The sequence below is a fragment of the Epinephelus moara genome, chromosome 21 (assembly GCF_006386435.1).
Source record: "Epinephelus moara isolate mb chromosome 21, YSFRI_EMoa_1.0, whole genome shotgun sequence".
Classification (NCBI taxonomy): Eukaryota; Metazoa; Chordata; class Actinopteri; order Perciformes; family Serranidae; genus Epinephelus; species Epinephelus moara.
Window position 1 is genome coordinate 3,344,913 of NC_065526.1, and position 22,525 is coordinate 3,367,437.

The 22,525-nt window shown below is 42.1% G+C and overlaps 1 protein-coding gene across 1 annotated transcript; it reads left to right on the top strand.

Moving 5' to 3' along the window:
• Positions 1-1,003: 1,003 nt before the first annotated feature.
• Positions 1,004-21,842, top strand: cavin4a (caveolae associated protein 4a). Its single transcript, XM_050074508.1, has 2 exons — positions 1,004-1,601; positions 18,775-21,842. The coding sequence occupies exons 1-2, from the start codon at positions 1,194-1,196 to the stop codon at positions 19,369-19,371; spliced, it is 1,005 nt and encodes a 334-aa protein (XP_049930465.1). The 5' UTR covers positions 1,004-1,193; the 3' UTR covers positions 19,372-21,842.
• Positions 21,843-22,525: the final 683 nt, after the last annotated feature.

The window sequence follows — 22,525 nt, forward strand, 5'->3', positions numbered from 1 at the left end:
TCAGGTCCCCTCTGTGTTTGCTACACGCCCACTTTTTGACGATCAAATCGAATTCCTTCCAAGTCATATCCCACTCATGGAATTATATATCCCGCTTACCTATCCTGTTTCACTCAGAAATACGCCACGATACTGAAGCTCTTGAAATGCCATTTCATCTGCACTTTAAGGCTAACATATAGCCTCCTTTAAAACTGAACCATCACTGCATGGGAGGAAGTCACGAAAGCCTATCCTTTCAGAATCTAGGGGGGGCAGCTGTGAGTGTAGGCCTGTGTTATTTTTAACACATCCATGTGTGTATTTATGGATGAGAAATATCTTTCAACACATTGTTAATAGATGACAAAGCAAGTTCATGACTTCAGCTAAAGACCAACAATTAATCACTTCACTGAAAACATTAACATGTACTGTACTCTCACTCTCACATATAATGCTCAGAATAATCTGTCTGTGCGGGGGCCGTTCAGAAGAGTGAGTGTTAAACTCGTGCCACTTTGACGCTCCTCGCGTTATGGAATTCTCAGTTGTCTCTATAAAGAGCCTCAGATCTCAGTCACAGTCAATGTTTGGACTCTGGTGCCCAGGGGAAAGTAAAAAGAGCAGTGCTGCGATGTTTAATCCCCCAAAAACATTCCAGCACTGTGTAAAGAGACCAGACAACTGTGGCTTCTTTGCATTTGTCACTGCAGAGCTGCAGAATGACTCCTAAGCTGCTGTTGATGAACATGTTTCGCAGCTGCTAGCGTGAACATGTGTGCAAATAACGGAAAATTATGAATCAGTCTGCGTGGCTCCAACAAAGCAGAGCAGGACTTGGACGGGGATTTCCATCATCCTCCGCGTCTTCCCAAAATGTCAGAGTGTCGCCTTACGAAGAGTTTTTATTTTTAGGCTGGGGGGTTCGTGTGAGCTTTGCCGCTCCTCTCCTGGCCCATATCCCAACGAGGGCTGATTTCAGGTTCCCTTTGGATCCTGAAGCCTTTTTTAAAAGGGGTAGGTGGAGTTTGTCCTCTCTCCTGTCCCCAGACCTGAGTTTGGGTCACAGCGGTTGGGTGTTGCCACTCTCCGGTCTCCCTGCTGGTAACTCCAACAGTCCTGGTCCCCTTCCCCAAACTAAACCACACATCTGCAACTTTTAAGCAACAAATTCAAAGTGAGAGATCTTCCCTAATCATCAAAACCCTGCAATGGATCAGCACAAGTATCGCACGGCGGGCGTCCAGGAGAAGCTGGAGATCATCGGGGTGGAAGACGAGGCAGGGAATCCCATCAGTGCCCTGACCATCCTGTCTTTGCTGGAGCGTGTGGCCGGCATCATCGACAACGTCCAGTCCTGCCAGCAGCGTATGGAGGAGCGTCAGCTGGACCTGGAGAACAACATCAAGACCATCCAGGGCGACGTCCTCAAACTGGCCAAGGACCACACCGACACCAGTGGCACGGTGGAGAAGCTCCTGCAGAAGACCCGCAAGGTCAGCGCCAACGTCAAGGAGGTCCGGACACGCGTTGAGAAGCAAAACGTCCGCGTCAAGAAGGTAGAATCGACGCAGGATGAGCTGCTCACCCGCAACAAGTTCCGCGTTGTCATCTATCAGGTAAGCCGAGGTTTGATCATCAAGTGTATCGTGTTTAAAATGTCTGGATAATTGGTTTTTCAGGGTTTCAAAAACTTTATCCAGTATTTTTCAATGTGAAACAGTTACTCAAGTGATGGCATATCAAAGCAGTTTTGGCTAACAATTAATTGTTTTAATAAAATTTCATTTGTGGGTTTCAGTGTCTAAAACGTGAGAATTTGCTTTGACCTTTTTCCACGATGACTGAGGGCATAAAGACGTTCTTAAATTTAGTGTACAGCAAATAAAGAGATTGATAAACTATTTTTTGTTCTTCATAAATTGCTTCTTTTGTTTTAGAAAAAAAGAAAAAGACTAACAACATTTGATTGATTAATCCAGTAATTTCCAACATGGGTGTTCCCAGGATAAATCTGAGGGGTTTGTCTGGATGGGGGAGCAGAAACACACATTCTGGATACACAAAATAACACTCAGAAATATTTTTTTGCTTTATGATATAATGGCACATACTCCGGCCCCAAAAATGAGTAAAGTATAGATAAAATAATAAAGTCTTTAACCTGTGACAAAGGTTTCAAGCAGACAAAGCTTTGTTTTAAGGGGTCACAGGTTTAAAAGGTTGAGCTCCAGATTTATTGATTAGAAGTGTAATATTCAGGGGGAGGGCCAGTTGGCTTCAAATTTCAATAAAGCTCCTGGAGATTTGGTTTCAAATCTTGCTGTTTGTTGAAAATATTAAATATATTTTTTTCAAATAAGGAACAATCAGTGTTGATAGTTTAATAGTCAAAAAGTCATAAAGACTGTGTGGGCGTGGTTTGATCAGTCGCCTGTCAGCATAGCAGACAACCAAACAAACTGGTCACATTTTCATTTAAGTGACGCTGATTGGTTCATTTGAATTACATGACATCATCTTTGTCCAACAGAGCCAGAAATCTTTAATATGAAATAACTATCATTGCTGTAACTTTAACAGAAAGTTGTCACCTGATATGAGAAAGAATTGTCAGCTTGTTACACTCCGTTTCCATCTTCAGTCTGACACTGTGTTCTTATTTCTGTCGGGGAGGGGGATTACATTTTCCCCAACCAGTCACTAGAGACCAACACATCTGCCTACTGTAAATCCAACGTCATTTAAAGTCCACCCTGATGTGTAGCCATGAAAACACACCTGATTTGCCGGGGCTTCGAGAATGGAGCGGAGCAAAGTAAAACAAACGACATGTCGATTTAGAACAACCTCATAGCAACATCTGTCTTGACTATAGCGCTCGCCATAGTTGTTATTACTCCTCACTGGTTTCAGCGCGCTGCTTGGCAACAGCTAGACAATGGCATAGACATCAGAATGAGAATGGGCTGTCAGTGCTGATCAAATATGAATCAAGACTGTTACTGCATCACTTATTTCTCACCTCAAATGTTTTCTGAACCATTTTTTAATGAACTGTTGATGCAGTAACGCCATTAGAAATGAGACAGAAAGGTATGCCTATCTGTCTCCTTTAGTGCTGTGTAATATAGGGACAGTTTCAGCAAATACAAAAAAGTTATTTAAAAAAAAAAGTTACCAACTGTAGCTTTAATTCTTTGTCTCTCTTTGGTTGTTGTTTTTTTTTTAATTCTAACCGAGAAACAGCTGTTTGACATTACAATGCCAGATGAATCAGTCAACGTGAACTCAGTGGCAGGGCCGTGCACAGGTTAATAGAGGGGCAAGGGCTCAAAGGCAGAAAAGGGCAGTGGGTCTAGCACAATACAGTATGTAATATAAATTGATAAAGTAGGCTACTAGTCATAAATAGCTAGCTAACAACCTAGCTGCATACCCTAGTATGTGGCTTTTTAAATCTTTGTGCAAAGAAATTATCACCAACAGATTAGTTTAAAGGGCCAGTCAGCGGTTTCTGGCGGCATCTAGTGGTGAAAATAAAATATATATTAATATAACATTAAATATAATGTTTTTTGTTTTTTTTGTGGAAAGTATGATAAAATAGTGCATAATACATCAGAAGTGATCATTTCTGCATTCTCCTTTATCTTAGAATGAGTTGTTTTATATACCTAGAAGCGCCGGTCGAATTTCATGGATGCCGCCATGTTGTTCCAGAATCCCTATTGAAACCCTATGGGAAGAGTTGCAATACGCTGGTTGACCAGCAGATGCCGCCAGAAACCGCTGACTGGCCCTTTAATATAATTCTAGTCATATCATAATACCGAGATTTGGAAGACATCTTGGAATTTAGACACAATTCTAAGAAGCAATAAAACACTTTTTTTATTTTGTTTTTTAAAATTGGTTTAAGATTAAGATTTTAACATTTGACGTTGCTTCATCCCTTCCCTCCAAATATATAAAAAATACTTGAACTTCCTTCACTTCAAGATAAAATAAATAAAAATAACACACATATATATATATAAAAAAATAGTTTAAGATAAAGATTTTAACATTTAACGTTCCTTTATCCCTCCCTCCCAAAACGACTGAAAATATTATTGGTGTAAGATTTAAAAAAAACAAAAAACAAAAATCGACCTACAGAAAAAGGGCACTTTTCTATGCGAGGCAAAAAGGGCAGGGGCTCAAGCACCCTTTGAGGTCTATGTGTGCACGTGCTTGCTCAGTGGAGTAGGTGGATTCAAAGGTCGGGACCCAGGTGGAGAAAGTTGTTTGTTTTATGAGGAAACTGCCGCTCACAGTAAGAAGCTGACTGAGAGAATAGCTTTCTATGGCCTTTAACAGTGAGGACCCTTTTTAAAAACGCCTTCAAAAGTCAAACAAAAATCTAAACTCAGCCAACACAACTCCACTCTGGAATGTCAGACCCAGGGTCCCATCCAGGTTTCCGTTAACGAGGAACTGGAGCATAATTAAGTACTTCCAAAAAAATAAAGTAGTTTCATTCCCTCAGGCGGCACAAACTCTGTGTGCCAAGCAGCGAGATCTTAACTGAAATGAACTCTGACTCAATTCATTAAGCGGTGGACGCAGTGAGAGGGCCGAGCCGGGATGTGAGGAAATGAAGAGTCCTTTAAGTTCAACACTGAAGAGCCCTCGACTCTGAAACACTGGCAATTTATAGAAAAGCATCCTCATTATGTTGAGAGGGCACAAGTGCAAACGACCTTAATCAGGTCAGGTGAAAACGAGATGATTCGCTTGTTAGTGGTAATCTGAAACGCTCCACTGAACACAACCATCTGAGCGTCCAAAAATCAACATTTGCATGAACAGATATTCCTGTTGCGTCATCTCGCAAAGTGAAGGGTCGAAAAATAAACCAAACGAGGTGTCTTCTCTTCAAATAGACACACGATACGTCCTTTAAAATTGCACAGAGACTGAGAATACTTTGAGGCGCTCGTGCTGATTGAGGAGGCTGTCGTCGTTACAGAGATGGACAGACTTTATAATAGCACTAAATTGGAGCGCTGTAGGATCTTCTGTGGGAGCAGCTGGTCTGATGGCAGACAGAGAAAGACGTTTCTCTGAACTCTGAGGATTTTTAACAGTGATCAAAGACGCTCTGTACGTCGCCGCAGGCTGTATGAAAGCAGCTTTGGTCAGACAAGAGGAGGATGGTGTCAAAATGTGAGCTGCAGCCTCAATCAGAAACATTCAGTCTGGAGGTTTTGCTAAATTGCACCATTAAAGCACAATGAAAACTTAACTTGTGCATTTTCACTCAATCTTGAAGTCTTGTCTTGCAGAGAGGCCCTGTGTCAAAGCTATGTTTTAATAGCTTTAATATTTCAGATAATATTTTGCTCACAAGGTTCATATCCCTCAGCAAATGTGGGTGTAATCAAATTACATGACATATACGAACCTGGGAAAGGACAGAGCTCCAGCTTACAACAAACTGGTGGTCAATATGTTTGTTCTAGTTTAGTTAGATGTAGTTTTCTTAAGTTAATCATTTATCCTCTGGAGACTTATGTTCTCAGATTACTTAATTTACTCTCTTCTTTCTCTCGTGTGAAGGGCAACATTTTCACCATCACGTCATCATGTTTTTTTCCATTATAACAACATGTCTCATTCAAACATCAAAAATGAGTCCAAACTCTGACTTATCCATGTGACTGTTAAGAAGCAGAAACATAACTTCTTTCTTCATGTGCAACATGTTAGTCTGGAGGTTTAAACTGGTGTCCTCTCACAGAGTTGGTGATTCAAACTAAACTTTCATCTCTGTCAGAGAAAACTGATCTGAGTTCAGACTGTTTACTTACAGCACAGCTACACTCACAGATAACTGAGCCTCCTACCTGCCTGTCAAACACCATCAACCCACAAACCTTCTCCAGTCCGGACTGAGTGGAGTCCTGCGGGGTAAAGCTGTGAAGTCCAGCGGAGCTAGCTGCTAACAGCCACCGCTGCAACTAACAAACTCCACAAATCCATTCAGCAGCTCCACCATCCACAGTCAGACACACACGGCTGATTATTTACTGCTGAATCACAGCTCACAACTCACACTAACGGCTGACACTGCTCCGCTCTGGGTGTCTTTGCTGGCTAGTAAAACATCCGGGTGCAGACTATTTACTGGAGTTTACCAGCCTGTCGCTCATGCGGCATTTGAAGATAATTACAAGCACGGCCGTTCTGGGCTTTCAATGCCTGATAGTCCACTACTAACATTTTCGTCATGTCTTGTCAACGAAAATGAAACATGGATTTTGTCTCAGTTTTTATTATCAAGATCTATTTTAAGCTTGTAATCGTGTCGTTTTCATCATGGAAAATTCTATGGGCACGATTCTTGTTTTAATGACGCATCGTGCCTTGAAATGTGTTTAAGCCTGACGCTCATGCAACATTTGAAGATAATCCCAAGCACGGCCGTTCTTGTCCGATAGTCCACCACAAACATTTTCGTCACGTCTCTTCTTGTCTTCTCGTTTTTGTTTTTTAAGATCTATTTGTAGCTCGTCATTGTCTCATTTTCGTTCATGAAAAAAGGTTGTTGATGGAAAATTTTCATAGATTTTGTCAATGAAATCAACACTGCTGTAAATTACACAAATTTGAAGCATATTTTAAAGGAATTATTTTTGATCATAGACAACAAATTACTAATTTTAAAAAAGATGGAAACTAACCTAGCTCTGCAAAAACTAAATATCTTTATTTAGTTTGCTGGTGACATTATGGATATTGTGCAGCAGTTATACACATAATGGGACATTTAAAAAGAACAGCCCCTTTAAATAACTTTAATTCATTCACAATTCACAACTTAAGCATACCAACCATTAATAAGGAATGGATTTAAATAAGCCCCACACATCCCCCCAGTGTATGCCGTAACAGGAGATCAGGTAAGGTAAGGTGAACTTTAATGTCTCCAAGGGGCAATTTGAGATGCAGACAGCAGTCATATGTACAACAAAACAGACAATCAGGGCTTTACTCCACTTTTAGTGTTAAGGGCGTGGGTTTTGTTTCAACAATTGGGGAGAATACAAATCAAACGGGAGGTTTAGTCCTCAACCAGAAAAATGTAAGCATCAGACTCTTAATTTCCTTCCTCTGGTGAATTTATATGCACCAATTTTTTGCATTTTGTGCGTCAATGTGTGATGTTAGTGTCTTCAATTTGGTCAAAATTAAGATGCTCTGCTACTCTTCTGTTTTTATTGGGGGGCAGAAATGCACACTCTAAATATTGAGGAGAGTGTGTACTCTGTTTCCCCCTGAAATCTACACCTATGTCAATTAATAGCAAAAGTAATTACATTTTAAGATATATTAAGGAGTTTTTGCTGGATTATCCTCAGGATTTGAAAGAAAAGGTTTGAGGGTTAAAAATCCATTAAAATCGACCAAATATCTTGAAAGTTAACTTGAATTTCCCATTATATGTAATATAATGGGAAATTCAATATAATAAAATATAATAATGTATAGCAGACTCTCATGTTTACCTTTAATTATTCCCTTAAAATGCAATTGAAATTACATTAAAATCAAGGGGTAGATAAAGAGAATGTTAAAGCTGATAATGAAGGGATTCAGTTTTATAGTGACCAGCAGACCAAGATACTAAAATACGCACTTTAAGTTATAGTTTGTGCCTGTTATCTTTACATTTACACATCTAAGTGACATTCTGGTTCAGTTTTCCCCCAAACTTTTCTTCTTATCTAGCAGGAAAAGCTTCTGAAAAAGCATTCAGACCATTACAGGACAAACGGTCATCTTTACGGCTCTGCAGAGATACGTTCAGCAGTCCGTATTTAAGGGAGCCTCTGCCCTCCTTAACGTCCACACTTCAGAATAGTAACCGGGCCGCTATGTGCTGCTAACAGCTGCTGTGGATCTGTGACAGAGAGACCTATTCTGGGACCACATGCAGCATTCAGCTTCACTGCCATCGGGGACACGCTATAAACTGCTGTCAACCAGAATCAGGGTCTGACATGGCAGCTTATCACAAGGGTCAATATAAAGAGAGAGAAGGGGGGGTTCTGCTGCTGCTGCTGCTGCTGCTGCTGCAAGCACTGCCGCTTAAAACACCTTAAACTAAAGATAATGGAAGATAAAACAAAAATATTAAATATAGATAAAACAAGATAATAATGGCAGACAAACTAAGACAAATAACGTAATCTAAGGAAAAGTAAAATTAAAGCTACATTAATTAACTTATTGGATAAAACACTGACAAACTGTATGTCTTATTAAGTTGTAATAGGTAACATGTCATCTCACAGTAACATTTATTTGGAGTGAATTTCAGTCCAATATTCTCTCTTTATTAGCTCTGTTTTTGGTCTCCACCAACTCCTGAGCAAAATCTCTGTCACTTTAGCTGCTAAACGCTCCGCTATGTTCACAGATAGTCACTAACTGTGTTAATAAACATTATGAATATAAAAACTTTTTGATTAGGGCCGCTTTAAAGTTCCAGTAAAGTAAGAAATATCAGTAAGACCCCGTAAAAGCTGTCAGCTTTGATACTGAAGGAACCTTTGTCTTTTTGGATTTATTATTGAAGGGTATCAGAAATACTGATATCCTCTGGAAGTGAAAATCACACTGATTAATTTGTGTTTCATGTCTGCATGTTCACATTTGACTGGGTTAGGAATTTAGGAAGGAGTACGATTTTACTCAAATACATCCTGCAGGATCTTTGCCTCCCCTTCATCTCTCTGGCGCCCCCTGTGGAGGCTTTTGTCTTTCTCTTTGCACATCAGGACAGAAGGATGTCAGTTCATCAAATAGATGTGGGTTTTATTTTGTTACAGATAACAGCGAGGTTAAGAGTCAGTAAGTGAGTAAGTTGTTGCGACTCACAAAGAATGACGGGATATGAACATTTCAAATGCAGTTTAAATGGTAGAAATCTGCTCAGCCACTGTGGAGCTATCGATGTTTAAAGACAAGAAAACTGTCTTGTCCCCAAATGTGAGGGCGGGGTCTCAGGATGTGACACACCAAACCGACAGTCAGTCATCCGTCAGTGTTGGGCGTTTGTTGCCATAGTCTATGTGGTGTGTCCCGCGCCATTGACCCTCTTGGCCCTTGTCAGCTTTTTTCCGTCCATTTCAGCATGTTGAATCAGAGTCAGAGACTCACACAGAGACGTTAGAATGCCCTCTGCATCACATAGACTGCTAAAGGGTGCCCTGTGTGTCGCATAGAGACATTACACAGTGCCCTGTGTGTCACACAGAGATGCTAAGGGGTGCCCTGTGCATCACATAGAGATGTTACACAGTGCCCTGTGTGGCACACTGGGACATTATAGAGTGCCCTGTGCGTCACATAGAGATGTTACAGAGTGCCACCTGCATCACACAGAGACACTAAAGGGTGCCCTGTGTGTCACACAGAGATGCTAAGGGGTGCCCTGTGCGTCACATAGAGACGTTACACAGTTGTGTGTCACACGGAGATGCTAAGGGGTGCCCTGTGTGACACACTGGGACATAATAGAGTGCCCTGTGCGTCACATAGAGATGTTACAGAGTGCCACATGCATCACACAGAGACTCTAAAGGGTGCCCTGTGTGTCACATAGAGATGTTACAGAGTGCCACGTGCATCACACAGAGACGCTAAAGGGTGCCCTGTGTGTCACATAGAGATACTAAGGAGTGCCCTGTGCGTCACATAGAGATGTTACAGAGTGCCACGTGCATCACACAGAGACGCTAAAGGGTGCCCTGTGCTACACATAAAGATGCTAAGGGGGGCCCTGTGCGTCACATAGAGATGTTACAGAGTGCCACGTGCATCACACAGAGACGCTAAAGGGTGCCCTGTGCGTCACATAGAGATGCTAAGGGGTGCCCTGTGCGTCACATAGAGATGTTACAGAGTGCCACGTGCATCACACAGAGACGCTAAAGGGTGCCCTGTGTGTCACATAGAGATGCTAAGGGGTGCCCTGTGCGTCACATAGAGATGTTACAGAGTGCCACATGCACCACACAGAGACTCTAAAGGGTGCCCTGTGCGTCACATAGAGATGTTACAGAGTGCCACATGCATCACACAGAGACGCTAAAGGGTGCCCTGTGTGTCACATGGAGATGCTAAGGGGTGCCCTGTGCGTCACATAGAGACGTTACACAGTGCCCTGTGTGTCACACAGAGATGCTAAGGGGTGCCCTGTGTGTCACATGGAGATGCTAAGGGGTGCCCTGTGCGTCACATAGAGACATTACACAGTGCCCTGTGTGTCACACGGAGATGCTAAGGGGTGCCCTGTGTGGCACACGGGGACATTATAGAGTGCCCTGTGCGTCACATAGAGAGGTTACAGAGTGCCATGTGCATCACACAGAGATGCTAAAGGGTGCCCTGTGTGTCACATAGAGAGGTTACACAGCTCCCTGTCTGGCACACTGGGACATTATAGAATGCCCTGTGCGTCACATAGAGAAGCTAAAGACTGACCTGTGCATCACATAGAGATGTTACTGTGTGCATCACATAGAGAGTGCTATAGGGTGCCCTGAGCATCACATAGACACATTACAGAGTGCCCTGTGTGTCACAAAATGCACAGGGTTTACTGTGCGTCACATAAAGACGCAGAGGGAGGAGGCAAAGTGTTGGTACTTGATGACCTTGGAAAGAGTACTGTCTGTAAGCTGTAGGCAGGTGATTTCAACTTATTGTGCCACGTAACATTTGACTTAGGGAAAAAGATCATCCCTGAGAACATAAACCCTTTTGAATGGTTTCTTTAATGAGTCATATTAAGAGGATATTAAGCTGTGGGACATAGATACACTTCTGCTGTGGCTATCACACCAGCTAGCTCGAACTTATTATAGTTCTCTTGTCTTGGCCCACAGATAAGCAAACCAGAGTTTAGCTCCTGCAGCCTGGTTTGTGTCCATAGCTACAACAGACACTTCCTCTGTATGCTCTTTGTATTTCTGTACTCTAAGTCCAGGTTTAGCTCAGTCTGGTCCAGGGCGGCTCAGGCTTTCTCTCCATCCTGCCTGCTGAGGAGACAGTCACAGTGTTGAGTTTCCTCATGACTGATGTGCTGTTGGTTATTCTGAGGCCTCCGTTCATCTCCTAATATAGAGCTTCAGCTGCGGTCATTTAACCAGGAAGCAACAGGCGGTTTGTTAGAGACGGTCGTCGCCAACGGCTGAATAATGAAGGCCGGGGCAGTAATAAGAAAAAGATAAATGTCTGCTGGTTTACACCCAGGGCCTCTCCGCCTCGGCTGTTGTTCACAACACCGGACATTAGAGGACAGTGTGTCATTTCAGAGGAGTTAATGAGTTTTAGTTTGTGATATTTCTGCAGTGTGGGAATGAGAGAAGCTGAGTAATGACAAGTTTATGACTTAAACTTCCCACAGGCATAAACACAATTGAAACAAGAGGTCACTCAGAGAACATCTCTATAACATTACACGACACTTGTTCCTCCCTTTCCTGTCCAGTGAAAACCATGTATCTCCAGATGTGCTGATGTTGAATATTTGTGACGAACTGATTGATGAAGTGTTCCTGTGTGTGTTGAGGACATTCTCCTTCTTCTTAAAGGAACAGTGTGTAAGGTTTAGGGAGATTTAGTGGCATCTAGATGTGAGGATTGGTTTTTACTGGGGGGAAAATTATCCTTTATCTTCCACAACAAACCAACCATGTGATTAAAAATGGTAAAAAAGAACTGAATAAAGGAGAAAAAATGGTGTTATTCCGACGCTGCTTGTTGCAGAGGCTTCTAACTGCGGCCGACGCGAAAACGCAAATAGCCCTATCTAGAGCCAGTGTTTAGTTTGTCCGTTCTGGGCTGCCTATTCTCACTGCTAACTCGTCAAACGTTGCCACTTTCTCAGTGGATCTCGTCATCGGACAACGACGCAAAGAGGCACCCTTTGTGGTGGTATGATATGCACCAGGCAGCAGCTGTTTCTGATGAGTGGTCAACAACCCAGCTTGTTAATTAGTGGCGCCTCAGCGTCAGACACAGACTCACAGAGGCACTATTTGTGGCAGTATGCTAAGCACTGGGCAGTGGCGATTTGTGACGCCACCAGCAACTACTGTAGTACAAAGAACAAGAAATTCCATTTCGGTAGGGTGGAAGAGAAGGTGGACAGGTCCAACAAACTGACTTTCACCTGGGAGCCCACTGTTCATTTCCTGTGTGAAACTGAAAGTTAGTGGAGTTATTTTAAGAATGTAGTGTGCTAGTATGTTTAGCAAGCTACGCTAGTGACGTATGTAATGTGATGGGACATTACGATATTAACAACTGTCCTGATTTAAACAGTGATCTTTTTTTCTAAACCTAACCACATGCTTTTGTTGACTAAACTTAAAGAAGTAAGCAAAAAGATATGAAACTGCACATTTCCTGTGAAGACGGAAGCGTATTCTGAAAAGACATAATACATGTAGAATGCATGGGTCGGGAGAGAGTTACTGCCCCAAGCGAAGAAGTTCAAGTATCACAGGGTCTTGTTCACAAGTGAGGGTAGAAAGGAGCATAAGACGGATCTGCGGTTTGGCGCTTCGCTGCAGTGATGTGGGCACTGTGCCAGACCGTCATGGTGAAGAACGAGCTGAGCAGGAAGGCAAAGCCTTCAATTTACTGCTCCATCTACATCCCAACCCTCACCTATGGTCATGAGCTCCGGGTAGTAACAGAAAGTATGAGATCGTGGACACGAGCAGCTAAATTGAGTTTCCTCTGTGGGGTGTCTGGGCTCAGCATTAGAGATAGGGGGAGGACCTCGGACATCTGGAGGGAGCTCGGAGTAGAGCCGCTGCTCCTTTGTGTTGAAAGGGGTCAGCTGAGATGGTTTGGGTATCTGATCAGGATCCTCCAATTTGAGGTGTTCCAAGCACGTCCCACTGGTATGAGGCCCTGGGGCGGACCCAGAACACACTTGAGGGATTACATATCTCGTCTGGCCTGGGAACGCCTCAGGGTCCCCCAGGAGGAGCTGGAAAGCCAGCTGCCACTCAATCCGGCCTCAGATAAGCGCATGAAAATGAATGGATGGATGATGCATGTAACAAGGGTAAATTGACACTCCATCCCTAAACGCCCGAAACTAACCTAGCGTGTCATATTTGGATGTGTAGGTCCACTGACAAAGCCGCAGAATTTGATGAGCTGGGATGGGAATGTGTTGGCAGCACACATTGTATATCTTTAACATTTGGTACGTTGGAGAACATTCCTGCAGTTTTAAATATTAGCAAGTAAAACACTGAGTGGTGTGTTCAGGGTTTAAAATATCTTCCTTTGGTTGGAAATGTCTCCAGTGGAGAGTGTGAGTGATACCCTGGTTGGTGTGTGTGTGTTAACATAATTAATGTGTTAGTGTGTGTGAAATCAAACTGTCTTTCTGCTCTTGCTCCATCTCCTCCTCTTCCACCACCTGAGGTTATTAATACGTCTTGACCCACATTCCCTGCCGGTGTAATTATTGTGTCACTCACAGTGTCTGGACACGCTCTGATGACTCCTCCCTGATTAATGAGTGTGATCGTTGCAGGTGGCCGTAGTTTAATTAGGATTAATTGGCTTTCACATCCAAAGTCACCTGTAGGGCGCAGCAGGTGAAGCAGGTCTGGGACAAGGACCCTCCAGGAGCTGCTTTGTTTGAGTCGGTCATTGAGAAACATTCACAAACATCGAGGAATACATGACCATCCAATATATTTTTTGTATTAGGGTTTGGCATGTGTTTAAAAGGAAAAAAAGGGAAAATTTAAATTAAAACCACATTAACTGTATCAATATGACCTCCATATCAGTGTGTTAATTATACTACATGAATCAAAATCACATTAAAAATAGTCATGTTCATGTTCACTCATGTTCATCCAATTGACTCAAATATTTTCAATCTTTCCCAAGAAAAAAGTCTCGATCTGCTTATAAATACTTCACAATACTTAAACAATGTAAAACACAACATTTTGCTGTGAGAATTTTAAACCAACCAACCAAAATGATGCCGTAAGCAGATGCAGATGTTGCAGTAAGCACTCTGAATGAGATGGTCAACTACATTTAAGTCTTACCATTAAAAAGCGGACATTTCTTCCGTGCTTTGGAAGCGTCCTTGAATGCAACTATGAAGACTTTACTGTGTTACCATAAGATCACTTAAAAAGATGATTAAATTGACAGTATTGAAAATTATTTATAACCTGTCTACAAGTTTAAAGGAATCCGTCACCACCCAAAAGGGCATTCATTATTTACTTGACCTGTGCTACGCTGACTTTGTGAAGAACACTGTTTTTCTCGCATGCCTCCACACTGAGCGAAGAGTCCAAAAACGGCAGAAATTCTTGATGAACTGAGGTCATAGACGATCCCGTTTCCCAACAGCAAAAGATCCCCTTACAAACTCTCACATAACTCAACAGTGTAATCCCAGTCTCATTTATCCAGTCATATGATTGGTGTTTTAAACGGTTACTTCAGATTCACCAAAGTCACACAACAACACAAACTAACCAACTGACTGAGGCGGCACCAGACCAGCAGCTCCTGTGTTCAGTGAGGTAAAATTACTGTTTATGTCAATGGAGTCTGGCTTTGAAGAGAGCGTAGATTGAATTTCACTTTCAGCTCAGTTGCCCGTTGGAAAGGGTTTTCTGTTTGGGAAATACTGATCATACGACTGGATAAATGAGACTGGGATTATACGGCCAAGTTGTTTTAGAGTTTGTAAACAGATGATTTGATGTAGTTTTGCTGCTGTGAAACGTGGACCCCTATGACTTCAATTCATCAAGAATGTTTGCTGCTTTTTGGATTTTTTGTTTAATGCAGAGGCATGCAAGAAAAAATAACATTTTCTCTCTGAATTCAACGTAACACACGATGAGTAACTTATATAAACATGCTAAATTGGGGATTTAAGTATTCCTTTAAGTGAGCTGATTATCCAAGAATCACACTAAAACTAAAGTATAACAAAGTACAGTGTAATGCAAATAGTAGCTGAAGTGATAAATCATAAAAAAGTTGATGTAAGGATAGTTATTACATTCTTTAACTTGCGGCAAACGAACATAAATCTCTGAACCACATTTCATCACAATCCATCCATTTCTTGTTATTATATTTCAGATCAACATCGTCCCACTCCAAAACCAGATGGTGTCATTATTATTAGCAGCCATCTTGAGTTACAGGTGTTGTTCCTGCCAGCAGCTTCCTGTCTGAAGGAGTCTCAGTTACTCCTCATCTGTAAAAATAGAAAAACATGATCTCATGAAGATGCCAGTGTTTTCAGAGGCTGCAGGTCCGACAGAGTCTCTCAGAGGAATATCATGTTTTCTATCTGGACCTGCGTCAACGAACAGCATAGTAATTTATCCATAATGGATAGAAGAGACGGACAGTTTCATCTCTGTGTGTCCAGTACAGTGATAGATCTTTGTGGAAGTGAATGTCGACGTGCGCAGTGTGACATTTCATTAACAAATCAGTGAAGGCATCAAATCTTTAAAGAGCAATGAAGATTCAGAGGAAACTGTGTTGGGATTTAAAGTCCAGTAGAATTTTAACACTTTCTAAAATCTGTTTGTTGTCCATCATCCCATGTGTCAGTCTAATCTATGTGTGTCCAGTGCATAGATGGGTCCAGGAATAAATGCCCTGAAAGTATTCCTTTAAAGGGATAGTGCACCCAAAAATGTAAATTCAGCCATTATCTACTCACCCATATGCCGTGGGAGGCTCAGGTGAAGTTTTAGAGTCCTCACAACACTTGTGGAGATCCAAGGGGAGAGGAGGTAGCAACACAACTCCGCCTAATTGAAACCACAAAATATCTCCATACTGCTCGTCCGTAGTGATCCAAGTGTCCTGAAGCCCCGACATAAAAAGTCATCTGAACTCTGTTTTTGAATCTGGGGCGCCGTCAGCCTCCATTAGGTGGAGTTGTGTTGCTACCTCCTCTCCCCTTGGATCTCCGCAAGTGTTGTGAGGACTCTAAAACTTCACCTGAGCCTCCCTCGGCATGAGGGTGAGTAGATAATGGCTGAATTTACATTTTTGGGTGCACTATCCCTTTAAGTGATGCAGTGAAGGGCTCTGCACACCCACACAGGTGTTGTTAGTTAACCTGACTGATTGGACCTCTGCTCTGGTTAAAGTTTGGCAGAGATATGCTTGAAATTATGTGAGCTCACTGACTTCAACACAGCAATAAGAATGAAGGAGGTTTAGGCTGTCCTGCCTTCACAGGTGCAACTAGAGAGGGTGATGTCACTCTGTGCAGGTGGTTCTCATGCACTGTTAGCACGTTTTCCTACGAAAGGTAACACACTTAAATGTGTACATATGTTATCATGAGCCATTCAAACCCATGTATTTGAGGAGGCCGTGATCACGTGGCTCGTGTGCTGACGGAGGAAAGGAGGAGGCGGTCCTGTGGGGAGATAAAATAAGGAGACAGGTGTTCAAAACAGTCTCAACTTTGAGTCATTTAAAGGTATGTCATCACCATGTTTCTTCTCCAAAACCTAGCCTACGCAACTTTACATTAAGTACGTAACTGTAACATCATTCATAGGGTGCTAATTTGTAGGATATTATACAAACCGTTGTATGAGTTTACTAAGTATCTGACAGTTGGAGGGAACATGCTTACAAGAAAGGAATACTGATGTGTACAAACCAACAAAAAGCACAGAGCAAAAGACAAAAGCAGCTGCAATGGAACATGCAGACAGGTGACGTCTGGTACAGCCTGTGTATTGAAAGCAACACGTTGATGGCTTCAGTTCTTTGTCAGTGGATAAACAGGACGCGTTCAGCCACAGTGCGGCTTTCAGCTGAGACACATTTTGGCAGCACTCACAGCTCAGTACAAATCAGTGTAGTTATGCACTTAAGATGAAAAAACAGAGACTAAAAGAGGCCTCTGGTTGTGGTTAAGAGCATTAAGTGTTTTTTTTCTGTGAGGAGTGAGAAATACAGATTAAATCTTAAATCTTTGCTCAATATTAATACTAATTTAACAATTCAAATCCTGATAAATACATCTACACCCACAGTAGCAAAATGACACATACACATGAGGATGTTAATCCAAAAACATCAGATAAAATAGTAAAACTCTGATAGAGGCCATTTTGCTGCACAATGTCTACCTCAACTATAATGCATAATTAGGCCTACTTTGCTTTGGTATAATTTGAGTTTCAGGACTTTTATCTGCAGTGGAGTGCCATTAATAATTATGCCGAGCAGTGCGCTAAATAAAGCAGGCTTAATTGTAGTGTGGACAGTGAGGGACAAATAAAGAACAGCAAAACAATCATTGACGGTCATGCGTTGCATTCTGCCACAAAGCGTGCAGAGTCGATGCAAAATGAAACGTGGTCAGCATATCTACGTGTTGTAGTTATAAGAGCTTGTAGGCTTAATTCAGCAACCTGGCATCATGTACCTGGTTTATCCAATTACTGCGTGAATTGTCCTCGTTGACCCCGCTGCTGCTTCCCAGTGCCGCTTGTACAATAAGGTATTCATAGTTATCATTTTTAAACAGACTGTACTCATGTCTTTTCACAGTTGTATGAAGTTTTACCTGAGTGTAGAGGGGAAACAGACCAGCCATGTTAAATTTTACGTTGAGTAGCGTGGTGCCCTCGCAGGCAAGCGCGGCTCCCATGGTGAGTGTAGCAGCTTCAGCTGTTCCTCTCAGGACCCGTTTGGAACATAGACTGTATAAATGTAGCCACCATGACATCACCCACTTATTTTTGGACTCCTATTTTTAAGTCTCAAGATTTGGCCGTCACCATCTTGGATTTTTTTGTTCCGGAAATGGACGAGAGGGGGTGGACAACCTCAGCACTAGCTGCTAGCTTGGTTAGCATGGTGCTTTTACAGCTATGGTTATCTGTGATAATGCTAATGATAGTTTTTACAGTGTAAAGCAGGCTTAAAACCATTAAAACAAAATGTACTTATTGGAAAAACTGAACATCTGACTTTTAGACAACCAAAATGTTAAAGTTAACTTACATTAACTGAAAACACAATAAAACAGCGTCAGCTACCACTAAGCCAAGTGGTGTAATAGTAGCAGATGAGGTGGGTGTACTACTGGGTAAATGGGTACGTAGCTGGTATACTCTCTTGTATATTTCAATGGCTTTTTTGGCTGATAGCTAGGTATACTGTAAACAACTAGAAAAAGGTGGTTATACCCCATGTACCTGCGTATACCCTCCACAACACCACTGGCTATGCCTATACTCTGTGAATCTGGAGTTAAGCCATGATTACGTTGCCTAACAAATGTCACCATGGTAGCGACTTGTCAACAGATGACACCCACCTGTCGCTTATCGCAGTCACACCCTTGATTTTAAGCCTTAATAAAATGTAAATAGGTGAGTGATATAAAAATTCAACCCCCATACAGTTGTCATGAATGGGTAAATTAGCTTTAGAGACCAAAACTGTTTTTTGTACCAGGCTGTAAACATGTTTATTTCTGCTGTAAAGTTGGGCATTTTAACATACGGGGTCTGTGGGCATCGACCCGCTCTTGGAGCCAGCCTTAAGTGGCAATAAGAGGAACTACAGTTTTTGGAACTCACACGTTGGCCTCATTTTTTAGCCCTGGAGGTTGACGCTTGGTTTGAAAGCCCTGGTATGCTGACTGTATTCTGTCTTGTCTGTTCTTCTCCACAGGGTGAGACCGAGGTCCCGTCAGTGGCCGTCACTAAGTCTCCCAAAGGATCTGGCCTGGATGGGCTGGAGATCGAGCCTGACTCCTACGACATCCCAGTCGACCTCTCCTCTGACGAAGAGTACCTGAGCGTGGAGGAGGCTGACCCCTCGAGAGCGGCCCGCATCAAGAAGTCAATGGCGAAGGGCACAGAGAACCTGAAGGCCGCCTTCTCAAGGGAGAACATGACCAAAACCAAAGACAACCTGGGCACCAAGTTCCACAACCTGGGCGAGAAGGTCATGCCACCCGAGCGGAGGGACAAGATGCACCAAGCTGGCGAGCGGCTGAAGCAGTCTGGCGAGCGGCTGAAGGAGAACATCGCCAAGAAGGCTCCGAATAAAGAGACCTTCCGCATCAAACTGAAGAAGGAGAGAGCCGTTGCCGAGGGCCAGGAGGGCGCAGAGGCTGAGGCCGAGGCAGGGGCCGAGCTCCACATCAAGGCCCCGACCGCAGACAAGCCAGTCGCCTACACTGAGGTCGCCATGGAAACCAAGCGGGAGGGGCCAGTGGAGGAGGTTGGTGCCACCCGGATAGGAGAAGAGGATTACAGGAAGTAGACCAGACATCAGATCATGAAGAGGAGGTGGAACATCGGAGGAAGCTCATAATGCTGCGGATTTAGAGAAGAAGGTCTGTGATTGGTCGACATCGATGATGGACATTTTTCATTGCCGGAACGTATTAAAAAAGGAGAAGTTCTTGAGATGCGTATTGGTACTGACCCCAAAAACTCGTCAGAATACCTACTGGTTATTTATTAAATCTATGTCAGGGTGTTTGATTCAAGTCTAGTCAGTCTGTCATCTGTTGACAGTTTTTAAGAACGATATGATTTAAACAACTTGACGTGAATGTAAGAATCTTTATTTCCAGTGCTCTAAAAAGAAAAATCAGGTTTAGAATTTGTTACATTATTTGTGAGTCCAAAATTCAGCGAGATCGCCGTGAGGTTGTGCTGTGATTAGTTACCATGGTTACAGGTTTGTTTGCAGGATAACTGGAAGGAAAAGAAACGGTAGATAAAGGATGATGAATGTTGATCTGAAGTTCGTGTATTGCTCTTTTATCTGGATGTACATATGTTGTTGTACATACTGCCAAAACTGGGGAGGTGAAATCTGGTCGGTGCAGGTCTCAGCTGGTCTCTGAGATGCCTGGTGAGGAAATAAAAATTAGATTAATTCAGCGTCAGACTGGTTTCTGTATGCAAAACAGTGGGAAGAAGATGAAGTTAGAGCAAACTTTGAGGTGCTTAAAAGGTCCAGTGTGCAGGATTTAGGGGGATATACTGGTAGAAATGGAATATAATATAATAAGTATGTTTCCTTTAGTGTGTAATCACCTGAAAATAAGAATCATTGTGTTTTCGTTACCTTAGAATGAGCCGTTTATATCAACATAGGGAGCAGGTCCTCGTCTACAGAGATCCCCATGTTGCACCACCATGTTTCTACAGTAGCCCTGAACAGACAAAGCAAACACTGGCTCCAGGTAAGGCCTTTCGGGTTTTTGCGATGGCCACCGTAGTAAGGAGCCCCTCCGAGACCAGAGCGCCAGAAAAACACACATTTCTTCAATGTTTTTACAAGTTTAAACAACCAAGGTTTATTCAGCTCCCGGTAAAAACCTCCTGAATGTCTGGATCTTAAGTTATCTGAGAAAATAGGTGAGCAAAACTTAGCAGGTGCTGGGCTAGTGGGCCGTCTCCGACATGCCCCAATCAGCATCACCTGGTCTGTTAGTTTGGAGAGGAGGAGACCTCTGTGGATAATTCAGCTCCCTGAAAAAATTCTAAGCAAAAGTTTAAGGTGGTTGCAATCTGCAATCCTCACCACTAGATGCCACTAAATCCCCCTAAAGCTCACACACTGGACCTTTAAAAGCAGCATCATTTATGGCTTAGACAGACATTAAAGCTGCACCAGGCAAAGAGATTTAACTCAGCTTTGGGACTTGCTGCTGCTTACAGGCTGACTTTGTTCAAATGTCAATGAAAACTGGATTCACCGGCTAGCACTGACACGACTGCATTCTCTTTAACGCCTTCATTTTCACCTTAAATTCGACTAACCTTTAGTGTGTTTTATATCGTATATTTTAGGTTTCCCCTGACAGAAAAATCACGACTCCATATTCAGCATCTGTGCTGCATCACACAAATTTCCCCCAAATTCATCCTGACACATTTGGTATCTTTGTAAAATCTTTGTCCAGTGCAGCTTTAAGTTTGATTGAGCAGCACAAACAGTCGTGATAAAAACTTTGCATGAACTTTACAGCAGCGCAGTCCTTTATAGCTAGCTGTGACGCAGACCTTATAATGATTGACGTATTATACACTGTAATTACTGTTCTGAAAGAGAATGTTGTGGGTTTAAGGCGGTCTGAGTTGATGTGTTGGCGGCTTCAAAGCTTTGTGAGCACTGCTGAATTTTGGCATATGAATGTTTTAATTTTATTTGTCCAGTTTTGCTGCTTGATATTGATATTTTCTTTTGAGTTCAGTGAGTGCACTGGCTGTCTTCTCCTGGAGTGATAAATGAGGTCACATCTGTCATCAGGATGATTTCAGGATGTTCAGTCACTCTTCGTATTTTCTGTAGAAGCTTAGCTTATATAATGCTGCTATATATTAGTACAGTGTCTTATTCTGAAAAATACACTTCCTGTATAGCTTTAAACTTCTGCTTCATTTCACAACCTGCTGTATTTATGTTCCTGGTGAGTGAAACTGTGTTGATGTGATGTGATTGATTTGGTTTGAACATTTTGAATAAGGTTTCATCTCTTGCATATATTATCCTTTTTTCATTTTTTGATTACAGCTCAGTTTCCATATTGTGTTTTGTTGTCATTTTTACAGTCACCTCAGTCCAGTGTTAATGCTTTCCAATGAAGAACAGCTGATTGAGGACTTGTGTTGTTGTTTTGGCCTGTACTGTATAAGCAGCACCAGACATGAATCATTTTGTTTTTGTATAAATAAAGTTCTCATGAAACCTGTATGCTGGATTAACAAAAAACAGAAACAACATTACTGGAGTTGTTGGTGTCATTATTATGAGACAGTCACATTGTCTCATACACACAGCTATAACAGACCAAAAAATCACAGCAAAAAATACATGAATAATCAGTTTAGAAAAAATCAGAATTGGAGAAAATGAAAATTCACACTTAAAGTCAGTGTTGCTNATGATTATTATATTTATTTTATTTTTTTTATTAGTCATTAGTATTAGCGTAATATTTAGTGGTGAGCATTACAGATTTCAACCTGCTGAAACTTTACCAGGAGCCGAATTATCCAATGACATCTCCTCCTCTCCAAAACAAACAGACCAGGTGATTTAAACCGGTAAAAACACTAAATACAGCAGTTCCACGTTACAAATCAGTGTTTTTCCAACACTATCTGGCACGACGCAGATGCACCTTTTTTCTGATCCAGACGGTCAGGAAGTTTTTAGCAGGAGGCGAATTATCAGCAGAGGTCTCTTCCTCTCCAAAACAAAACAAAAAGATTGTTGTAAAATGCGTACTTAATGTTTTATGTTCATATGAAATAGAATTAAGTGTTTAATTAGTGTGTTAAATTCCTGTCAGACGAGGGTCATGTGACACATTTATCTTGTGTCTAAGTTGAGTAAACAAATTGGGGTACAGTGTACCTTCAAGGTCTCTTTTGTTCTCTTTGCATTCGCACCCCCC